Source organism: Danio rerio, chromosome 10, assembly GCF_049306965.1.
Source record: "Danio rerio strain Tuebingen ecotype United States chromosome 10, GRCz12tu, whole genome shotgun sequence".
Classification (NCBI taxonomy): domain Eukaryota; kingdom Metazoa; phylum Chordata; class Actinopteri; order Cypriniformes; family Danionidae; genus Danio; species Danio rerio.
The window spans coordinates 43957501-43983058 of record NC_133185.1 but is presented as its reverse complement, the minus strand read 5'-3'; the positions used below and the strand labels follow the sequence as shown (position 1 = coordinate 43983058).

The 25558-nt window shown below is 35.0% G+C and overlaps 1 protein-coding gene across 12 annotated transcripts in view; it reads right to left on the bottom strand.

Annotated features, from left to right (window-relative positions):
• The window catches only part of dscama (Down syndrome cell adhesion molecule a), a 185024-nt gene that overhangs the window by 145784 nt on the left and 13682 nt on the right, over window positions 1–25558 (bottom strand). For 7 of the 12 annotated variants that reach the window (XR_012385960.1, XR_012385957.1, XR_012385958.1 and 4 more), the window contains exon 2: window positions 504–821. Coding sequence is in view for 4 of the 12 variants with exons in the window: in XM_021479191.2 (XP_021334866.1) it covers window positions 504–821 (318 nt within the window). In the remaining 8 variants the exon portion in view is untranslated. Of the gene's footprint in view, window positions 1–503; window positions 822–7264; window positions 7544–25558 lie in introns of those variants that run through there. The other 5 variants (XR_012385959.1, XR_012385956.1, XM_068223821.2 and 2 more) reach the window with 2 other exon arrangements.

Genomic DNA, 25558 nt, shown 5'->3' with positions numbered 1-25558 from the left:
CCACATTTAAAAATTGGTCCGGCCCTTCTGGCATTTGCCAGAATTGCCAGATGGCCAGTCCGCCCCTGTATACTGTACATGCCTAAAGCATTCACTCAATATCATTATCTTATTTTTGGCGGAAGTGGGGTTTAGAGGCTTTTGCCTCTGAACCCTTCATATGCTCATTTATTAATTTATTTATTTTTATTTTATGTATTTATTTATTTAACTATTATTATTATTATTATTATTATTATTATTATTATTATTATTATTATTATTATGTCTCTCCAAACACCTGTAATTTTAGACAGAAGTAATTGACAGTTGAAAAACTATGGCATGTTCCATTCTGGGTAAGAGCTGTGAGGTTTTGTGAATGTTAATACTTGAAAATACCCCCAAAACATTGAAATCAAAAGAACTGTACATTCAAATAAAGCATATAAAGCAAACTCCAGCATTTCAATATTTTATCATTAAAACATTGACAATGATCTGAAAGATCCTGAAATGCTCACCGGCCTTAATATGAACATCTTGGCTTCTAATTTTCCCTGAAGGATTTTCCGCTGTGCAATAGTAAGTGTTGTCGTGGATCACTTTGCTAAAGCTGGACGGAGGAAAGTGGAAGATCTGGAGAGTGCCGTTGGGGTGGACATGGCGGATCCCTGGGACGTTGTAGCTCTCCTCGCCGGTGGCCAGATACCAGCGCAGGGTAGCAGGCGGCACCGCTGCTGCAGGACAGGGAACCAGAGTCCCCGTGGTGCTGGCGAACACTACCTCTTGCAGAGATGCATTGACAAAATACAAGCTGGAATGTAGGTCTTCACTGAGAACTGCGGAGAGAGAGGAGAGAGGATGTGTGGTTAGTAGGGATGCCACAATACTCTGGGATTGTCGCTAGTTAAAATACACAGTTCTTGGTACTAAAGCAAACAAAAAAAAAACATACTAATTAGCCAACATACTACATTCTTTGATTCAATCATTCATTTTCCTTCACCTTAGTCCCTTATTTATCAGGGGATGGCACAGCAGAATGAACCGCCAACTATTCCGTCATATGTTTTACATGTGTTGTTTTACATATGTTTTTGCCCTTCCAGCCACAACCCAGTACTGGGAAACACCCATACACTCTCACATTTACACCCTGTAGCCCCCTAAATCTTTTGCGATCATAAACTGCACACTAAATTATCGCCTCTGTCCCCCCAGAATTTGTCTCCTTCCCATCTTTTGTTTTTCATTTAATCAGCGAATCACAGCAGTGGACAGCGAGAGAACGAGGTGTGTGTTTATTGATAAATTGTTATAATATCTGCTTATTTGTGGTTTTGTGTTATAGATAACCTTGTATCACCTGTATCCCAATATCACAGAGGAGCAGTCGGGTTTTCTCGGCGTTCACCTCATCAGCACAGCTGTTTCCTCCAGCGAAAAATGGAGCTCTTAAAGAACACTTTGCTAGTTTTATTTCAAAATGAACTACCAGAGTTACTGAAGTTTGTCCTGCGTGCTTGCGGGTTTTTTTAGTTACTTCTTTGGTTTGGTGCGTTAATCTGATCGTTACTATTATTCAAAAGAAGGTAATGATTCGCACTCAATTGCTTCATACTGTTTTTAGCCTTACTTTTTCTTACATTTTACGGGTGATAACAGACAAACAGACGTTTCGGCACAAAGCCTTCCTCAGTGTGTGACACATTCTCCAACTCCACCCTTTTATTCCATAGTCAATCACAATGTGCAATTAGTTAAACCGTCACTCTCATTTCATTATCAATTAATCACACAATAACTTATAATCTTCACAGCAATGACAATAAACATTCTTCCCATTTCAGACCTCACTCCACAGAGATAAAGTGCATCAACCCCCATCACTAATCAGGTGTACATCAATACAAAAAATTCTAACAGTTGACATTAAAAGTTTTCTACATTTAACAATTACTCAAAGATTAAAAATAACAAGTCTTACCTTCATCTCTACTCTTACAACCAATTATACAGGAGACATTTACCTGCATATTAAAAAACGATTTGCAAGACATACGAAAAAACTTGCATTCAAAAACCATTACTACATAGGAAAACATCATATCAATTATCATTATATTTTTTAACAATTTACACTACAATATATCATGATCAATTACTCGAAAAATACCTTTTCCTTCCAAAACATAATCTCGCAAGACTATACACTATACAATACAGACTTGCACAGAAACGATTAAACACAGTGACAGAGCGTTTTAACTGTCATCGAGTCACTGACAGTGATAGAAACATCAAGTGTTGTCTAGTATTAAAAAAATACTTATTCATTATCATTCAGATCGTGAAATATGTGAATTAGCCTGTAAGTTTAAAAATATATATTTATATGTGTGTCATTTAATTAGAAAAGTGGCAGATTATTTAATTCATGAAAACAAAAAAATGCACTTAAATATAGAAGGTAGTTTTTACTGCAGTAAACAGGCAGGTTGAGCCGATTTGGCTGATTCAGAACTTAATTGGCTGTGCCTTTCTATGTAATACAGTGGAATACTAGTACACAACCCATATTACACATTTTAAAATTTTTTTTTGTTTATTTTTAAAGTTTCTTTCTACTATTACTACTTATAAATGTAATATTAGGCTTTATATATATATGTGTATATATATATATATATATATATATATATATATATATATATATATATATATATATATATATATACACATATATATATATATATATATATATATATATATATATATATATTTTTTTTTTTTTTTTACCTTATAAGGGAAACCTCAAAAAAATGAAATGAAAATCCTAAAATCGCCCCTGCATGAATTATCCTATAGTGCATGTGTTTGGACAAACCCAAGCTCATTCTGAAAACGTAGCCCCGTGGACGCTTCTTGAGACCGCGATTTACATGGCCGGAGGTACGTATGGCCGCATTTAGTTTTTTCAAGCGAACGTTGCGGGCGGTGTTACGGGGTGTTACGTCAGCGGAGAGAAGGCCTGGAGGAGGAGCCGGCAATGTTCGAGACCGGGTTGAGTCCGGGAGAAGAGCGGTTCCAGAAATTAGGTAAGACAAAAAACTTAATCCAAAAAATAAAGCGAACGAGTTCATAACGGGGTGAGAATGCGGCGAAATCCGAAAACGCAGTCCAAATCGAATGAGAGCTTTTCTTTTTTTGCAAGGCTTTCGTAAATCGTCGCTTGGGTTAAGGGAAGGAGGAGGAGGAGGTTGGCCGGGTTGGCCGATTGGCTGGTGTGCCGCCCAGTCAATCGTTCAGACATTTAGCCAGTCAGTCAGTCGGACAGATGGTCGCTCAACAGAGGCCTCCCATTTAAATGGTTTAAAGAATTACAGTCTTTTATTTTTTATTTTTTTAACAAACATACTGTAAATAAACAAATTCTGCAACACATCACTTAAAAATGTTCATAAAGACTCAGAAACTGTGCAGAGGTGCAGAAACCGTGACCCTAAAACCCGAAAGCCAAACCCCGAGAAGCCTGTAATGTTGCACCCCTAGTGGTTAGTGAGATTTCTCCAGAACGCAAGCTTTCTCTCTCTGTGTGAAAGAACTAGCAGCTTGTTTGTCGCAGCTGCTCTCCATATCTCCAGGGACGCATTACTTTAACTGCTCATAAATATATTAAAACAGTTAGTCTTGGCAGTTTTTAGTCACTGTGGTCCATTAGTTGCAGGATTGAGAATCACACATGCTTATACAACCCTTTCGGAAAGATTTGTTTTCTGGTGTTTTCAGTGGTTCTAAATGTCCAGTGAAAAAAAAAAGTTTTTTAAAAACAGATCTTACAAAATAAAATCTCCTTCTAGCTATTTACATCACAGCTCAAACTTTTGTCTCAGAATTAACACTTTAAATCTTGCATTTGTTTAGTTACAAACTCACAATTGTAAGTTTGCAATGCATACCCAAGTGAAACATCTGAACCACAAGAGCCTATAAACCTGCATTTGCAAACAATAAAGTTTCAACACCGCCTCACTATTGTAGAATTGCCAGTTTATATTCCAAACATTAAAGCTGAGATGTAAACTAAGAATTTTAAGACCATGGGCTCTATCATACACCTGGCGCAATGAGGTGCAAGACATGTTTGGCGATATTTCTTGCTGTTTTTAGACCAGCACAACAGTAGTTTTCACGTTTTGCAACACATTGTTTAAAAAGCAAATCTATTAGCGCCACCTTGTGAATTCATGGGTGTGCTGGTCTGAAAAGGAGGTGTGTTAGTGCACATTGTTGGTGCGTTGCTATTTTGAGGAACTGAAATAGACCACACCATTGACCAACTAAAAGCTGCTCTAAAGTCCAGTGCAGAATGCCTTAGTTATAGACTTTAGACTTATAACTAGCACATAGATTGTTAAAATAGAGCCCAGTAAAGCAAAATATCAGAATGTGCAAATTTAGAACTGTTAAACATAAACAAAGAATTGCAAAATGTAAACAAAAACTGACGTAAAAACTAATAATGAGATGCAAGGTCAGAACTGAGAGATACTGTATAAACTCAAAACTGTAAAATATAAAAAACAGCGAGATGTGAAACCAAATATAAAATCAGAATTGCACATGAGAATTGATAAATGTAAATGAAAAAAGTGATTTTTTTTGTTTGTTTCTTTTTTCCATTACAAACCAGACACTTAAACCGAAATTACAGAATCTAAAAAAGATAATAAGTGTTATTTTGTGAAAAAAGCATCAAAATTCGCAAGCCTATGCTTACAAAAACAATGTTAGTTCATTTTTGACCCAATTAACAGATTTAGGTCTTGATTAAAGCATAAACTCTACTGACTTTGATACATTTTATCAAAATATTATTTGTTTATTGTTATATTTTACATAATTTCTACTGAAAACGAGCCAAAAATTCTAAATGAAAAGAATTTAAAAAAAAAGTGAATAATAATTTTTTACAGTTGTATTAACCTTTAATGAAAAGAACAGTGTAGAGAATTCACAAGAAAGTATGGGGAGTAGAGAGAGGGGAAATATCGACAAAGGACCTCGAACTGGGAATCGAACTCAGGTCGCCGTGAGCACCTTAGTTTTTACATATGATCTAGCTAGTTGATCCTTCAAGATAAAAAAAAACAAAAACAAAGATGAACATAAAGAGACAGTAAACTGGAAACAGCAGACTATTTCTCATCCATACACTGTAAGAAGCCACAAGTTGATGTTACTTTAAAAAGTAAATCCATTGCAACTTGGAATGGTTTAGTTTTACAATTATGCACATGATTCATTTACTTAATCATTGCAATGGTTTTACTCACTTTTTTAAGTAAAGCAAACTTTAAAAAGCAAATTACTGAAAAAGTGAGTAAACTCGTTAACTTCAAATTACAAATGAAATGAACAATGTGTACGAATATAAAAATTAGGTCAACTTAACAGTTCGAAATTACAACAGAATTACAAACATTTCATTTATTTTCCTTTGGCTTAGTCCCTTTATTCATCAGGGGTCACCACAGAGGAATGGCAGCATACACTCATTTACACACATACACTACAGCCAATTTAGTTTATTCAATTCACCTATAGCGCATGTCTTTGGAGTGTAGGGGAAACCAGAGCACCGAGAGGAAACCCAAACCAACACGGGCAGAACATGCAAACTTCACACTGCATCCAAAATGGTGAAAAGCCTTGGAGTAACGATTGATGACCAACTAAACTTCTCTGAACACATTTCTAGAACTGCTCGATCTTGCAGATTCACACTCAGAAAGGTCCGACCCTTCCTATCTGAACATGCAGCTCAACTCCTTGTTCAAGCTCTTGTTTTCTCCAGACTGGACTATTGCAACTCTCTACTAGCCAGGCATCCAGCTAACTCTATCAAACCTCTTCAGCTGCTTCAGAACGCAGCAGCACGAGTGGTCTTTAATGAACCTAAAAGAGCACATGTCACTCCGCTGCTCTTCCGTTTGCACTGGCTGCCAGTTGCTGCTCACATCAAATTCAAATCTCTGATGTTTGCCTACAAAGCGACTTCTGGCTTTGCTTCTTCTTATCTGCTCTCACTTCTGCAGATTTATGTGCCCTCTAGAAACTTGCGTGCTGTGAATGAACGTCACCTCGTTTTTCCATCCCAAAGAGGGAAGAAATCACTTTTTCCGAACTCTCGCATTTAATCTGCCCAGTTGGTGGAATGAACTCCCTAACTGCATCAGAACGGCAGAGTCACTCGCTGTCTTAAACAAACGACTAAAAACTCAACTATAGTCTCCACTTTCCTTCCTAATCTGCAATTGCCTCTCTGGCTCCACCGCTAACTGTATAACAGAAAATAATAATAATAATAATAAAAATACTAATGTTTGGTTTCTTACACTTTACATACCTGAAACTTGCCTACAACACTTGTTCATTGTTGCTCTTAGAGTTGTGTAAATTGCTTCCTTGTCCTCATTTGTAAGTTGCTTTGGATAAAAGCGTCTGCTAAATGACTAAATGTCACACAGAAACACCAACTGACCCAGCCAGGACTCAAACCAACAACCTTCTTGATGTTAGGCGACAGTGATAACAATTGAGCCACCATGTCACCCCAATTACTTACATTTTTTTAAAAGTAATTTCAACTTGTTGTTTTTGAATAATGGGTTTACTCACTTTCTTAATAGCTTTTTACAGTGTACAAAATATTATATAAAAAAATTGTTCTTGTTAAATTAATACATTCAAATGGAGTGAACGTAAAACAATTAAGTTGTCACGAAACAAAAAAAATCAAGGATTGTGTTGTTTCGGCTCATTTTAAATCAGTACTTTGAACAAGCAGCAAAATCATTTTCTTTTCTTATTTTTCAACATTTAGCATAAAATCTGAAACATATTTATGATCCAACTCTATATAAACTCTTTTTTTGTGTATAAAAACCAGCAAGTTTTATTGATAATCTAGTGAAACATCAGTGAAACATCAAAGAACAAATCAGGGAAACATCAAAGAACTTCAGCTCTTAAGAAGAAACATTAAATATTGAACAACTTTAAGTCAATAATGGTGAAACATAACAAAAAACAAAGAACATTCAGTTTGAGTCTGATTACAGCAGATTAAACACTCGGAACATTCAGGCCTTTCGTCAGATCCTGCATTATCACCATATTACAAAACAATCATCACCAGTTGCATCAGTAATTAATAAACACTGTATTATTGATAACAGTGGATTTAGAGTGAATTTAATCTTATGCCGATAGAGCCTACCTGACACAAACACATTCCTTTTTAGTCTGAAGCCACTCCATGTTAGATAGAAAAGAAAGAAAAGAAAATATCGCTCCATGGGGATTGTTTGTTAAGATTGCATGGCACTGGACTTCTGTCCTCAGTCGCTCTATAGCCCTTTTAAGTCTATCAGTGAATAGAGACACCTCAATAATTGAAAGTGAAATTCAAGCAATGTAACTTAATTCCAGCCAGTAGCCAGTGATACAGTTATTGGGCAGAACTGTGAACTTCGCTGCGGCTTGAATATCAGTGTTTTTAAACCATGGACTGTACAGGAACTTATTTACCTTCAGATTTCTTAATGTTAGGACAATAAATATTGCACACCTAAAGGCAGTTCCAGTTGAATTAATGCTATCCATGAATAAGTATTTTTGGAATTATGTGTAATGACATTTTTAAGTGGATGGTTTTGAAATTAATGGCTCTTTTAAAAAAGAGTTTCTTTTTTCTCATATTTGTTTTCTATTGGTGACTCTTTTATCCTTTTGATTCTGGAGTTATTTTGGAATAAATATTGACTGTTACACAATATTTAAACAATTTTAATGTACGAAACAAATATTAGAATTAGTCAGAATTATTATCCCCGCTGAATTATTAGCCCCCCTGTTTATTTATTTCCCCAATTTCTGTTTAACGGAGAGAAGATTTTTTAAACCCATTTCTAAACATAATAATTTTAATAACTCATCTCTAATAACTGATTTTATTTTTTTTTTGCCATGATGACAGTAAATAATATTTGATTATAGGAGTATATTATACACACTGATACTGTATTTTAAAACCGTTATAATCATTATAACACAATATATCAAACAGATACTTAAGAGATAATTTAAAAACACTGCTGCTGTATGAAATTTCAATAATAATAATAATAATAATAAAATAATAATAATAAAAAATAATAAAATAATAATATTATTAATAAATAATAATAATATAATAATAAATAATAATATAATAATAATAATAAAATAATAATAAAATAATAATAATAATAAATAATAACAATAATAATAAAATAATAAGAAGAAAATCAATAATAAGAAGAAAGTAATACTACAACTACTAAAAATAATAATCATCATAATAATAATAACAATAATTATAATATAATAATAATTATAATAATAATAATAATTATCACTATTATTATTGTTTTTAATATTATTATTATTATTATTATTATTATTAGTAGTAGTAGTAGTAGTAGTAGTGGTAGCGGTAATAGTAGTACTAGTAATAGTATAATTATTATTATTATTGTTGTTATTAATAATATTTTTTTTTTCGGCTTAGTCCCTTTATTAATTATGGGTCACAACAACGGAAGAGAGGGGTCTGGATGCCGACCAGGTGCAGTGCAATCTGAGCTGCATCCAATGCTTTTTAACGTGCTTACCTAACCCCACCCCTAACCCTACCCATCACAGTGACGTCACTAAGACCATCGAGAGCATTGTGTCTGACATTGCATCGCTGAGCATCATAAAGGCTGCACCCAGAATTCCATATACTATTACAACGGATTGAACCACCAACCTATTCAGCATGTTTTACGCAGCGGATGCCCTTCCAGCTGCAACCCATCACCATACGCACTCATTCACACACATACACCATGAACAATTTAGCTTACCCAATTCACAATTTCTTGCTGTGAGGCGATTGTGCTACCTACTGCACCAACCTGACGCCCATTATTATTATTATTATTATTATTATTATTATTATTATTATTGTTGTTGTTGTTATTATTATTATTATTATTATTATTATTATTATTATTGTTATTATTTATTATTATTATTATTATTATTATTATTATTATTGTTATTATTATTATTATTATTATTATTATTATTATTATTATTATTATTATTATTATTATTAAAATCATATGAAAAATACAATCATGCTGTGGTGACAATGCAAAATTTTTGTAATTTCGTCATCAGGATGACAAAATCATTAATGAAATTATAAAATGAATTTGCCCTTTACACTGAAAAAAATTATTCAGTATGATTCTTTGGATTTACTAATTTCTTGTCTTTACGTTAAGTGGCTGTTAACAATTTATTTGGACTGAATTTAAACAAACAAATTAAGTTGAATTTTAATAAATTTAATTTGTTTGTTTAAATTCCACACAAATAAATTGTTTGCAACAGTTTTGCAGACATCATTTTTTTCAGTGTATGAACTACAGTTGAAGGCAACATGATTGGCCCTCCTGTGAAATTTTTAGTCTCTTTCATGTTTAGGGAAAAACATGAGTCATGTTTAAGGAATTTTTAACCAAAAAAATGATGTCTGCAAAACTGTTGCAAACAATTTATTTGTGTGGAATTTAAACAAACAAATTAAATTTAATAAAATGTAACTTAATTTGTTTGTTTAAATTCAGCTCAAATAAATAGTTTACAGCCACTTAATGTAAAAAAAGTAAATTCAAGGAATAATCTCTGAATATTTTTTTCAGTGTATTACAATACAATACAATATTGTTTAATGTTTTTTTTTCTTCTGAAAAAAGTTTCTTTTTATTTCTTTTAATTTGTCGAAAATAAATGTGGCTTTTTAAAGAGTATTTATTAACACCCTTAGGAAATATTTTTATCGATGGCCTACAACACAAATCACTTGTCCAATGATATGCCTTAATTCATTGAATTTGCCTAATTCAATTCAATCCAATTCAAAATTGTGCAGTAAGCAGCTTTAAATTGCACTTCAAGCTGAATACAATATATACACTGTAAAAACTAACAGTCAACTTTATTAAATGAAATGAGTGTAGTTAACTCAAAATTGACTGAAAGTTAATTCTACTCATTCGAAAAGAGTTGTGAACTCAGTGTTGAAGGTCATAAGTTAGTTAAATACCTCATTATTTCAACTTAAATGGAGTAATATATAAATCAGGCTTAAGTTCACAGTGCTTGTATAGATTAGTTTTTTTAACTCAAATGGTGTGTAGCAATAAGTTTCCTCAAACAGTTTGAGTTGCCTTGACTTTATGAGCTTTACAGTACTCAGTTGGTTTGAGTTCTCTTCATTTATTGGGTTTTACTGTGCTCACGTTGCTTTGTTTACTCAAATGGATTAAGTTCACACTACTCATTAGGATTAGTTTTTGAACTTAAATGGTTTGTTGCAATTGGTTTCCTCAAATGGTTGTGTGTGTGTGTGTGTGTGTGTGTGTGTGTGTGTGTGTGTGTGTGTGTGTGTGAGTGTATTAAAAACTAATAAAATATTATTTACAACCACGATGGCAAAAACAAACATTTAAAAAGAACGTTCGAGGTTACAGAAGTAACCCTTCGTTCCCCGAGGAGGGGAACGGAAGTGCCATGAATGGGAGGATTCGGATCAGAAGCCGCTTATCTGGAGAGTATTGAACGGGCCAATGAATGAAATTAATTGGCAGCGTAAGCTTGCGCAGGTGTGCGACATCTGCAATTATCTCAGCATATAAGCACACCTGAAGCCAGCAGACGCCATCCTTTTAAGCTGAAGAGACTTTCAAACAGCTAAGGGACAGTCATTATGGCGACGGAATATAGCACTTCCGTTCCCCTCCTCGGGGAACGAAGGGTTACTTCTGTAACCTCGAACGTTCCCCTTCGGTTGGGGAACTTCAGTGCCATGAATGGGAGAATATGGAAAGCGCCATAATGACTGCACCTTACCAACACCCCCGATGAGGAGATAGTCAAGCAAGCGTGACGCACCCACATCATGGGGGGCGCGGTCCTCCAACGTGTCCCTGGCCCTAATTTATCCTACTTCAACAGAAGTTTTACGGATTTAGATATATTTTTTGGGAAGTCGTGAGCATCTAGATAATTCTAGGAAATACGACAGTACGTTGGGAAGCGTGCAATCCCGATAGGGAGGACGCTGCGGAGGCCATCCGTTACCCAAGGGGGGGATAGATGGCAGAATTTACCGCGTCCCGGACTGGCAGAACTCGTGCAGTCACATCCGGGGAAGGGAAAAAGTGCTCTTTTACTGATGTTTTGGTGGCACTGAAAAGTACCGTTGTTATCGGGGCCCCGCCCTCCAGCGGGGAAAGAGCAAGTTTCCTCTTCTCCGGATGGCCTGTCTCAGGGACGCTTCGCGGTCCGTTTACCGGACTTAACGGCGCCCTGGGCAGGAGGGGCTGCCTGCTTTCGAGGTGAACGCCGCGCCCGCTTGGCCGGAGGCGCAGGCGGGGGCGGGGCAGCACTCGTTGGCGGGCGCCCTCGGCGAGGAACAGCGGAGGTGGATGGCTCGGCGGGCGGAGCGGGCTTACGGCCACGCCGATAGATGACATTGCCCATCGCATCCGACTGCTCTTTCACCGCCTTGAATTCCTGGGTGAATTCACCGACGGTGTCGCCGAACAGGCCAGCCTGGGATATGGGCGAGTCAAGAAAGCGAACTTTGTCAACGTCGCGCATATCGGCCAGGTTTAGCCAGAGGTGGCGTTCCTGAACCACAAGTGTGGACATCGTCCTCCCCAGCGCACACGCGGCGGACTTAGTAGTCCGAAGAGCATAGTCGGTCGCGGTGCGCAGCTCATGTAATAAGCTTGGGTTGGACCCGCCCTCGTGCAGCTCGGCCAGCGCCTGCGCTTGGTAGCGCTGGTAGGTGGCCATCGCGTGCAAAGCAGAAGCAGCCTGGCCCGCAGCCTTATAAGCTCTGGCTCCGAGGGAGGCAGACAACCTACAGGCTTTGGACGGGAGGCGGGGCAAACCCCGCCACGTAGAGGCGCCGCGCGGACAAAGATTGACCGCGATAGCGCGCTCCACTGACGGGATCGCCTCATACCCCCTGGCAGCTCCGCCGTCAAGGGCGGTGAGGGCGGAGGCACTCGCAGCACGGGCAGAGAAAGGTGCCCTCCAGGACTGCGTGAGCCTACTGTGCACTTCCGGGAAGAAGGGGACGAGAGGCTTCGAAGGCTTCGCCTTCTGGTCCTCAACGTAGCACCCATCTAGTCGGTCCGGCCGCGGAGCTGGGGGATAAACCATCTCCAACCCCACGGCCGAAGCAGCCCGGGAAAGCACGGCTAACATGTCCGCTTCAGGATCCGATTTGACAGCGCTCACCTGCCCGGAGGGGGCGAGCGGGTCCGGATCTTCGTCGGACAGTGAAAGCCCACCCTCCGATGCCGCGGAGGACATCTGATCTCCGGTGTCAGCGAGTGTGAGAGCTACCATCTGGTTAGACGGATCACTCTCACCACCCGAAGCTTGGATGGAGCGCCGTGAGGAGCGAGAGGTCCGCGAGCCCGTGGGCGGCGGATTAGCTCCCGCTGAAACCCTCAGATCTGCCCGAGCGCCCGCTGCTTTTTTAGAACAGGAGGCAACTGGGGTGGCTCGCTCTCTTGCGAAAGTTAGCCGCGATCTTAGCTGTGCAACGGTCATGGCATCGCAATGACGACATGAACCGCCCGCGAGCACCGCATTAACATGCTGGACCCCCAAACATGCAATGCAGTGATCGTGTCCATCATCCGGAGACAGGAAACCCCCGCATCCAGAAACGCACAGTCGGAGCGCCATCCTGAAAAGGACGTGCTGCACGACTGTGTTGCTCTTTTAGGAAAGTTGCAACTATACGCACCGCTCTGGAGGACCGGACCCAAAGAACCGCAGGCAAGGGAGTAACCCAGCTCGACCGTCTGCCACCGCGAAGACCCACTCTGGACCGGGAGACACACTCGTTCGCTCTGAAGTGCTGATCAGCAAGAGGAACCCTCATCGACTCACTCAGAAAGGATCTGAAGCGAAAAGGATGGCGTCTGCTGGCTTCAGGTGTGCTTATATGCTGAGATAATTGCAGATGTCGCACACCTGCGCAAGCTTACGCTGCCAATTAATTTCATTCATTGGCCCGTTCAATACTCTCCAGATAAGCGGCTTCTGATCCGAATCCTCCCATTCATGGCACTGAAGTTCCCCAACCGAAGGGGAACAAAAAATTCACAGGACGACTGCACAATATATCGTTTAAACATTGATATTGCAATGTGTGTTTCCGCAACAGTCACTTTGCAGGATTAGATTATATATTAAATATTAAAAGACAAAGATATTATTATTTTAAAATCATTTATACCATGATAATCATGTTATTTATGTTAGATTTTTCAATTTCTGTACCTGAATACAGTTAGCCCCTCCAGAAAGCAGTAAAGCACTGTTGTATTTATATATGCTTGTAATTTAATATGATTTGTGCGGTGCATAGAAAAAAACTTGATCATTTCATGTCATTCTAAACGAATGAATTCTTTCAGCTTAGAGCTGTTCAAATCATCTGAGGAAATTATATTCATATCACAAAATACATTACAGAAAAACAAAATATCGCATTGTCAGATTTTTCCAAAATTGTCCAGCCTTAACACACATACATAAAAAAAAAAAAAACTATACAAAACAATTTTGCCATATAGAGATTGAAATGTATTTATATTTTGTATAATATACATATATATATTTTATATGTAAAAATAAGTCAGTATGTTCTCGAAAATAAGCATGCATGTGTGTACTTATATATGCGTCTGATGTCAGAATTATTAGCCCTCCTGAGAATTAAATTTTCTTTTAAAATATTTATAATAATAATTAAAAATATTTTCTGAATGATGTTTAACAAGAAAATTTTCACAATATTTTCTATAATATTTTTTCCTCTGAAGAAAGTCTTATTTGTTTTATTTTGGCTAGAATAAAAGCAGATTTAAAAATGTTTTAAACCATTTTAATGTCAATATTATTAGCGCCCTTTCCGATTGTCTACAGAAAAAAACTATTATTATACAATGACTTGCCAAATTACTTTAACTTGCCAAATTAACTAGTTAAGCCTTTAAACGCCACTTTAAACTAAATAATAGTATCTTTAAAAATATTTAGTAAAATATTATGTACTGTAATCATGGCAAAGACAAAAGAATCAATTATTTGAAATGAATTATTAAAACTAACATGTTTAGAAATTGGGGAAAAATATACAGGCAGGCGAATAATTCCGGAGGGCTAATAATTGAACTGTACATAACAAATATACACAGAATATCCACTTAAATTATGTCAAAAGAGACTTTTATTTTGGACGAGATTAATCATAATTAATATTTGCTCAGAATATGCAAAAGATCTTCACAATAAAACAGTCTAGACAGACACAAGAAGACGACGGCAGCTGCTAACCAGACACGATGCGTCTGATTTAGTGCCACAGACATCCTCATCCTCATCATCATCATCATAAAGCATCATTTATGCATTCAAGAGCAGCCAGACTCTCCGCATCTTTCGAAATCTGCACGGTCAGCATCTGTCAATCTGATCCAAAATGCAGCAGTCGGAATCATCGGGCTCTCGATTATCTAAACGACACAAACGGCCAGACACGGCTCTTTAAATATGAACCGAATGAATTTATAATTAATCAAGCTTTTCAGAAAGCGCTCCGGGGCTGTTTGATTTAACGGCGATCCTTATCTGCCCGAAATAACAGAGCGAGCGCTTTCTTTGTGGCGGCACGTTCCTGTCTTTCGCAGGCCATCATTGTGAGCTCCTGCTGAGCACGACGGCTCATATTTATGGGCTGAAGATGCGACAGCTCAAGGGCAGAGAGCATGTTAACGTCAGGCTGCTGGAGAAAACGTGCACGCTTTAATAATGGCATCCAAATCAAGCTCTGCTTCGGAAAAATGTTGCATTTTTTTACAGCTTTTTACTATTAAAATTACGGTATTTTTTTTTTAAATGCTAAAGCTACACTGTAAAAAATTACAGTCGTCTTAAAGGTAAAAAAAAACTGTAAAAATACAAAAACTAGACTGTGAAAAAATGTCTGTGATTTCAATTGTAAAAGCTGTAAAAATGCTAAAACTAAACTGTAAAAAATTACCATAATTATAATGGAAAAAAGCAGTAAAAATGCTAAAAGTACACTGTAAAAAATTACCGTAATTTCAATGGTAAAATGATGTAAAAATGCTAAAAGTACACTTTAAAAGATTACCGTAATTTCAGTGGAAAAAGCTGTAAAATATGCTAACACTGTAAATATACTGTTAAACATTACCATAATTTCAATGGTAAAAAGCTGTAAAATTGCTAAAAACTGCATTGTGAAAAATTACCGTAATTTTAATAGTAAAAAGCTGTAAAAATGCAGAAAACTACATTTTGAAAAATTACAGTGATTTCAGTGCAAAAAAAGCAGTAAAAATGCTTAAACTACACAGTAAAAATTACCGTATTTTCAATAACAAAAAGCTGTCAAAATGCTAAAACTAGACTGTAAAACATTACAGTAATTTCAATCATAAAAAGCTGTGAAAATGCTAAAACTACACCGTAAAAAATTATCATAATTTTAATGGTAAAAAGCTGTTAAAAATGCTAAAAGTACACTTTTAAAGATTACCGTAATTTCAGTGGAAAAAGGCTGTAAAAAATGCTAACACTGTAAATACACTGTTAAAAAAATTACCATAATTTCAATGGTAAAAAGCTGTAAAAATGCTAAAAACAACATTGTGAAAAATTACCGTAATTTCAGTGGAAAAAAGTTTGTAAAGATGCTAAAACTACTAAAATGACTGTGTTTGTCCACCAGATGCCACTGTAGTTCGCCAGCAACCCCCAGCGAACTACAGTGGCTTAAGAACTACATTTCCAAACATTCTTTCGCGCACACACCCGGTCTGTCATCTACACTGATTTACAACCACAGCTGTCTTCGTTCTCCGTTGATTACCTGGACTATATATTCAGTCATTTATCCTCCATTTGTCAGTTGGTCGTTGTCGTCTCTGGTATGTTGTTCCTGATCTCGCTCTTGTATCTTGTTAAAGTCTAGTTCGTGTTTAATCTGTCTTAGTTTCTTGTTTTGTTTGTTTGTTTGCCATTTTGTTACTTTGTACTTTGTATTTTTGTATTTTTGTCACATTCTCTGCACTATACATCAATTAAAACTGCACTTGGATTCTACACCCGTTTTTGTTCCTGTTCTTGATCACTCGAACGTGACAACTACACTGTGTAAAATTACCGTAATTTCAGTGGAAAAAAGCTGTAAAAATGCTAAAACTACACTATGGGAAAATTACCGTAATTTCAATGGTAAAAGCTGTAAAAATGCTAAAACTACACTGCGAAAAAATACTGTTTTAAATTTTTAAAGTTCAGAGTTTTTAAAGCAGTACAAACCCATGCATTTGCCCTTTTTATAACTTCTGATGGTAATTTCATTTTGGGTGATTCTTAAACATTTTAAAGTTGATTATTTTAAAAGCATGTTATGACTTTTAAAAACACCTTATGGTACGAAAATGTGCATTTAACCTTTTTATACTTTCTGATTGTAATTTCATTTTGGGTGCTATTCAATCTACTGATTTTTATCTAATTTTATAGCATCAAATATTAAATGATAAAAAGCATAGAGTCAAATGAATCAAATATCTGAATATGTTACTTCTAAAATTATATTTGTTTCTAAACCAGTTATATTTGTATGCTTTAAATACCCAAGATTAGTTGCTTATGCACAGTACAACATTACTCTTATTGTGTTTAATCAAATGAATGCCGAGAATAAGAGATGAGTTTTCACAAATATAAACAAATCTTAATGCAATATTGTTTGTAAAGGTTTAGTGTTTCCATCCTGCTCTTTTCTACAGCACACAACTCTTGTTTCAAGGTTGTAAGGGTTAATCTGAGGGGCCGGTCTTGTGGTTTTCAGGGTAAATATTGATCGCACATTACTTAAATAAATCGGCTGGCTAGTTCTGAAAGGCTCTGGCGATGGCTGGTTACACACTATCAGTGGACAAATGCTAATGTGTTTTCAAAAGACAAAGCCATATTTCTGCTGGCCCTAAACGCAGCTGTCATTGTGCTCAAACAGCCCCGCCACACACACTCCTTAAAGTCAGCATTCATTCCCATTCACCAGCAGTGACTTTTCCTGTTGCAGAACTTTTTACAGACTTTTAATAACACGGGTTGAACTTAAATTTAAAAGCATTTGAAAATAAAACTGCATTGTATTGTAGGAATTTCTTTTTGGGTGAAATTTCATGTACTTTAATTTAGATGTTTTTGTCTAATTTGTGATTTTTGTTTTTCTGAACCAGCTAATTTTGTACATGTATTAGGTATTTTTCAAGACAAACAATTGATCTACAAATGTACACTAGATTAAATCATAAAACTAAAAGGCACTCTATATTGGCATTGATAGGACATTTTCAATAATATAAAAATATACAGTGGAAAAGGTTATTTTAAGCACCTTTCTTTGAAAAAAAAAAGTTTAAAGACATTCATCAAACGTTTATTTTCCTTCATTGATTTTTCTTTGGCTTAGTCCCATTATTCATTAGGGGTCACCACAGCGGAATGAACCGCCAATACATTTTTTTTCAACACAATATTAAAAGACTCAAGGGTTAAAACAAGTTTTCAATCAAATAAATAAATGATAAAATATTTTCAAAAGTAAGTCATCTCATAAATCAAAATGTGAGATTTTATCTTTTTTGGGGATGAAATTTAATGTACTTTATTTTATGTGCTTTTGATTAATTTGCGATTTTTTTCTAAGCCCTGTTTGCATATTGTATAATATCAAATATTCAATATTTAAATATTTGAGTACAAATAAACAAGTATCTGAATATACAGTATGTTACTTCTGAAAGATTTGTTTTTCTAAACCAGCTAATTTTGTAGCTGTATTAAATATTTTTCAAGAAAACCGTTTATGTACAATTGATTAAATCATCATAAAAAAAGGGTTCTATATCGGCAATGGTGGGACATTTTTAATAAGATAAAGTTTAATGCGGTGGAAGAAGTTTAAAATGGTTATTTTAAGAAATATTTTAAAAGATTTTTGATTAAAAAAATGTATAATAAAAGACTTTGAAAAGCAAATCATCTCATGCAATATTTTTATTAATAAATAACATTATATTTGCCTTAAGAAACTGAAAATCTGACAAAATGTGAGACAAATTTGACATTTTTATATTTATTTTATACTGATTGTGATTTTATTTTGAAAGGTGAAATTTTATGTATTTTATTTTATGTGCTTTTGATTAATTTGTAATTTTTGTCTAAGCTATATTTGCATCTTTTATAATGTGAAATTTTCATTGTTTAGGTACAAATAAAGAATTAAGTTTCTAAATAAATGTTACATTTAAACACATTTTTTTCTAAACCGGCAACTTTTGTCACATATTTTTCAAGACAAACCACTTATATCAAATTGACTGAATCATCATGAAACTAAAAGTCACACTGTATTGGCACTGATGGGAAATTTTTAAAGGATATTTTAAGCATCATTTAAATAAAAAAAATCGTTTAAAGACATATTTTTTCAACATAAAATTAAAAGATTTAAGGGCTAAAAAGATTTTTGATAAAACAAATAAATAATAAAAGACTTTCATAAGCAAATCATTTCAGAAAATATTTCTACTAATAAATAACATCACATGTAGCTTTAAAAAACTAACACAAAACGTGAGATTTTACCTTTGATTGTCAAATTTAATGTATTTAATTTAATTGTGCTTTTTGATTAATTTCTGATTTTAGTCAAAGCCATTTATATAGTAATAGTAAGACATTTTATAGTAATTATTAAGAAAAAATAAACATATCTGAATATATGTTACATCTGAAATATATTTATTTTTTCTAAACCAGCTATTTTTGTAGCTGTATTAAATATATATAAAATATTTTTTTCAAGACAAACCATTTATGTACAATTAATTCAATCGACATAAAACTAATAGGTTTTATGATGACAATTATCAGACATTTTTAATAAAATAAAGGTCTATACAGAGGAAAAAGTTATTTTAAGCATCATCTTAAAAACATTTAAACACATATTTTTTAACACAATATCAAAGGTCTCAAGGGTGCAAAAGACTTTAGATCAATTAAATAAATAATAAGACTTTCAAAAGCAAATCCTTTCATAAAAAAATTCTTCAAATAAATAACATTACATGTTGCCTTAAAAAACTAACACATCTCTGTTTTTGTAGCTGTATTAAATATTTTTGAGATAAACTGTTTATGTGTACAGTTGAAGTCAGAATTATTAACCCCCTTTAATTTTTTTTTCTTTTTTTTTAATTTCCCAAATGATGTTTAACAGAGCAAGGACATTTTCACAGTATGTCTGATAATGTTTTCTCTTCTGGAGAAAGTCTTATATGTTTTATTTTGGCTAGAATAAAAGCAGTTTTAATTAAAAAAAAAAAAAAACATTTTAAGGTCAAAATTATTAGCCCCTTTTAGCAATATTTGTTTTCGATAGTCTACAGAACAATCGTTATACAATAACCCTAACCTGCCTAGTTAACCTAATTAACTTAGTTAAGCCTTTAAATGTCACTTTAAGCTGTATAGAAGTGTCTTGAAAAATATCTAGTCAAATATTATTTACAGTCATCATGGCAAAGATATATCAGTTATTAGAGATGAGTCATTAAAACTATTATGATTAAAAATGTGTTAAAAATCTGCTCTCTGTTAAACAGAAATTGGGGATAAAAATAAACGGGGGCTAATAATTCTGACTTACGGTATATTAAATTAATTAGTAAAGGTTCTATACAGTGGAAAAGGTTCATTAGACATTTTCAATTGTTTTTTGAAATCTTTATTTAAATAAAACATTTAAATACTTACACATTAAACCATTTGGTCCCACTTTATATTAAGTGGCCTTAACTAATATGTACTTACAAAGGAACTAATAGTTTGTTACAATGTACTTTCTGTGTAAATACACATGTAAAAACACATGTATTTACTGTGTACTTATGCTTGATTAAATACATGTCTGAAATTACATCTGTAACTAACTTTTGTAATTACATTTGTAAATACACTGTTGACCATCCCTTACACCTTAACCCACCCTTAAACCTACCCATGCCACCAAACCTGTCCATAACCCAACCTCTATCCCAACTCAAAAGCACCACAAGTGTTCTCAAATACATCATAAACACAGTAAGTACATTGTATTTATTTTTTGATGTAAGTGCAGAGTAGTTTAGGACACTTAATGTAAAGTGGGACCAACCATTTACAATACTTAAAGACTTAAGGGCTAACTAGATTTTAGATCAAATAAAGTAAGTCTTGGTGAATGAATAAGAGTTCTATTTTTCTTCTTAGTTGTATTTATAAAAACTTGTAGATTATATATATTATATTTTATGCATGATTCACTCACATACAGGATAATCCCAAATCAAGCTAACATTATAAATACCTTTCAAATAAAAATGTTAAGTTATCTGTGAAATTATACTCAAAAATCAATATACAGTTAAAGTCAAAATGACTACCCCTCCTGTGATTTTGTGTTCTTTTTGAAATATTTCCTAAATCACAGACACAAGACATTTTTTACAGTGTTTCCTATAATATTGTTTCTTCTAAAGAAAGTCCTATGTTTTATTTCAGCAAGAATGACAGTTTTGATTTTTTTTTTAAACATTTTGAGGTCAAAATTATTAGCCCCTTTAAGCAATATTTTGTTTTGATTGTCTACAGCACGGCGAGGCAGTGGCGCAGTAGGTAGTGCTGTCGCCTCACAGCAAGAAGGTTGCTGGGTTGCTGGTTCGAACCTCGGCTCAGTTGCCGTTTCTGTGTGGAGTTTGCATGTTCTCCCTGCCTTCGCGTGGGTTTCCTCCGGGTGCTCCAGTTTCCCCCACAGTCCAAAGACATGCGGTACTGGTGAATTGGGTAGGCTAAGTTGTCCGTAGTGTGTGAATGTGTCTGTGGATGTTTCCCAGAGATGGGTTGCGGCTGGAAGGGCATCCGCTGCGTAAAAACTTGCTGGATAAGTTGGCGGTTCATTCCGCTGTGGCAACCCCAGATTAATAAAGGGACTAAGCCGACAAGAAAATGAATGAAAATGAATGAATGTCTACAGCAAAAACCATCGCATACAATGGTTTGCCGAATTACCCTAACTTGCCTAACTAACCTAGTTGAGTATCTAGTAATACTAGTATCTAGAAAAATATCTAGTCAAATATTACTCACTGTCATCATGGCAAAGATAAAATAAATCAGTTATTAGAGATGAGTCATTAAAACTATTATGTTTAGAAATGTGTTGAGTACAAATTGGGGGATAAATATACAGGGGGGCTAACAATTCTGACTTCAACTGTATCTTGTGCTGAACTCATGTAAACAAACAGAAAGTGTGTGGGCTCTGCAGTGGGCGAAGGGTCAGTGTGTTGGCTGCAGGCCGTCTGCATGTTTCCCGTGGGCTCCGCAGGCTTGACGGAGCTCAAGGTAATTAAAGCAGCGGCGGGTGGAGGCGAGCGGGAGAGCCACAGACTCCCAGCTCCAGTCCTGCCGCGGGCTACAACGGGCCTGTGGCAGAGCGCCGCAACTTAACCAGCTTGCAATTTGCTCTCATGAATATTAAGCACGGGCCAGCCGTGTCTGGGTTAATAGACCCCCGCTCTCCGCCAATATGTAAAGCCCAAGATCTCCCCAGATGCTAAAAAAAAGGGCGAGAGCCAGAGCGCCACGAATCCCACCGGAAAAGCCGCGTTTCTGTGGGCTTTTTTCATCTTTTAAGTGAGATGATTTGAATATGATCTGAATAATGTCAGAGCAAACGTTCGTTTAGAGCCTCCCCGGTGGTGCGGAGGAGATCAAACGGCCTCTGCAGATCTACATCAATTACCAGACGACTCTACTGTGCTGATGTCTGAATCTAAAGCGCTGCGTGATGAGCCAATGAACAAACCGACAGCAGCGCAGCTAAACCACTGACATCTGACACACAAACATAAGCGCAATAATTAAGCCAACTAAGAGTAAAGTTACCTAGGAAAACACAATTAATTACTGTATACAGTTGAAGTCAAATTTAAAGTTAAATTAAAGTATTTTTTTTTCTTTTTTAAATATTTCATAAATGATGCTTAACAGAGCAAGGAAATGTTCACAGTATGTCTGATAATATTTTTTCTTCCGGAGAAAGTCTTATTTGTTTTATTTTGGCAAGAATAAAAGCAGTTTTTCATTTTTTTAACACCATTTTAAGGTCAATATTATTAGCCTCTTTAAGCTATATATTTTTTAATAGTCTACAGAACAAACCATCGTTAAACAATAACTTGCCTAATTACCCTAACCTGCCTAGTTAACCTAGTTAAGCATTTCAATGTCACTTTAAGCTGAATGGAAGTGTCTTGAAAAATATCTAGTCAAATATTATTTACTTTCATCATGGCAAAGATAAAATAAACCAGTTATTAGAGATTTATTATGATTAGAAATGTGTTGAAAAATTCTCTCCGTTAAATAGACATAGGAAGAAAAAAAAAAGGGGGTCTAATAATTCTGACTTCAACTGTATATACACAGTATTTCCTATATTTTTTTTTTTCTGGAGAAAGTCTTAATTGTTTTATTTTGGTTAAAATAAAAGCAGTTTTCAATTATAAAAAAAAAAACATTTTAAGGTCTTTATTATTAGCCCCTTAAACAAGATTTATTTCGATTGTCTAGTGAACAAATCACTGTTATACACAACTCACAATCATTCTGATTGCGTACCCCTACATATATTTCTGGAGAGAGCAAAATGTTTTTTGCAGTTTTTTTGTTCCATGAATTCGCCAGAGGCCGCTGTGCACGCTTTTTCAGATCTCAAATTTCTCTCACAAGTGCTATTTGAGCCTGCTGTTCTCTCGTAAATACACTGGAGGTCTCGACTGACTGAGTGACTAACTGACCCATCCCCCATGTTTCCCCTTACCCAAACCCAACCAATAGTGTTTTAAAAAGCATCGATTGACCCGCCCACCGACTTACCTAAACCCAACCGAGAGTGTTTTAAAAAGAACCGATTGACTTAATCACCCCCTTCCCCAAACCCAACCAATAGTGTTTTCAAAAGCAATCAAGAAAAAGAAAAGCCCTTGCGGCAGCCTGATTTTTACCACGTTTTCAGATTTGACTACATTCTCACCATGTTATTTACTTGTTTATATTATTTTTATTTTTTTGGTTTCTGTTTTTGTCTTGCCAGCTTTCTTGTCTTACCGATGTACAAACAAACTGGTAACAGCAGGAAAGCTGCCCATTCGGAGGTAAAGAGGTCAGCTGGTAAGTAAAAAAAAAAGAAAGGCATCATACCACCTGGTAGTATTTGTTTTATAGACGAAATGCAGCCATACGTACTTCTAGCTACATAATTTGCGATCTCTAGAAATGTATATAAGGCTTCGTTTTCAGAATGAGCCTATGTTGGTTATACAATGATTTGCCTAATTACCCTAACTTGCCTAGTTAAGCCTTTAAATGGTGGTGGTGGTGGGGGTTGAGGGGGTTATAATCCAGATTTCAACTGTATAATGAACTAAGCAATACTATAGTATAGTATAGGAGTACACAATCAATGTCACAAAGAAAGGTGTGGTAATGATAATATACAACAGTTAAGCATAAAACTTTGCCAACAAAAACATTACATTAAAATCCACAGCAGAAACTTGCATCACTGATCACCAAAGAAACTTTGTTTCTGAATGAATCAGCATTTTAAACGAATCAATTGAATGGATGTGTCCATGATCTTTTGGAAATACGACTCTTTTATGATTAATCCAGGGTGACACAATGGCTCAGTGGTTAGCACTGTCGCCTCACAGCAAGAAGGTCACTGTTTGGAATCCTGGTTGGGCCATTTCTGTGTGGAGTTTGCATGTTCTCCCCTGTTGATGTGGGTTTTCTCCAGGTGCTCCGGTTTCCCTAACAGTCCAAAGACATGCGGTATAAGTGAATTGATTAAACTAAATTGACCGTAGTGAATAAATGTGTGCATGAATGCGAGAGTGTATGGCTGTTTCCTAGTACTGGGTTGCAACAGGAAGGGCATCCGCTGTGTAAAACATATGCCGGAATAGTTGGCGGTTCATTCCACTGTGGCAATAAATAAAGGACTAAGCCGAAGGAAAATAAATGAATGAATGAATGAATGAATGAATGAATGATTAATTCAACCTCATGCCAGGCAAACAGCATTTTATTGTGGGTCTAATAATAGTAAGTCTTTCTCTGAATCTGCTTGTTTTGGAGTTTTAGGCTCATGTGATTAACTGAGGACACCACACACTTCATCAGTCAGATAAAATCCCCAAAGGAGCACCAGAGGTGAAAAAAACACTAAGATTGGTAATTATCAATGCCACCCTATAGCAAATAGGAAAACCACAGAGACATAATAGCTTATATATGTGCTAGTGTGAAATTAGCTGATGGAAGAAAACACTCCAGCCTACCATTATGATTTCTAAAAATAATTTTAAAAGCTTATGATAGCAATCAAGTGCACAATAGGTATCATTCATAATTTTGTAATCAATCAAAAATGTCATTTACTTGGAGACAATTATTTCTCTGAAACTGCTTGTAAATTTCAGAAATATTTTGACAGAAATGGCAGGAAACACAGTGGACCAAGAAATATTAATTAAGAATTATTTCAGTTATCAGTTATTTTAATTTTTAATGTAATTTTCTAATCAAATGTGTTTTTTTTTTTTTTTTTTGATAATTTACGTAAACGTGAACGTAAAATGCTTTTACAGAATATTTAGTGCACCCTAAAATACTATTTTATTTGTAAGGAATATATTTTCATAAACATGCAATTTTCAATCATAAATTGTTAGTAATTAGGAAGTAACACGTGTAGCACATTGAATTAAATGTGAAACTTTAAAACAGAAAAATTTTATAAAATGTTCTTGTAAAGCATACAACAATATTTATTTACTACTTTTTAAAACATACAGAAATTCATAAAAAATGAATAATCAAAATAAATTAAACAAAAATAAATAAATAAAAAATAAACAAAACTAAAATAAATGAATAAATAAAAATAAACAAAATAATATTAGTATTAAAAGATATTGATAAATACATAAAAATAAAATAAATAAATAAATAAATAAAGAGAAAGAAATTAAGAAATAAATAATATTAATTAATGAATTAAAATAAAATTAATTACAAATTTAAAAAGAAAGAAAAAATTATTATTTATTATAAATAAAAAAAATATATAAATAAGCTAATTACTTAATTAATAATTAATAAAAAATTAATAAAAAATAAATACATAAAAATAAAATAAATAAATAAACAAAGAGAAAGAAAT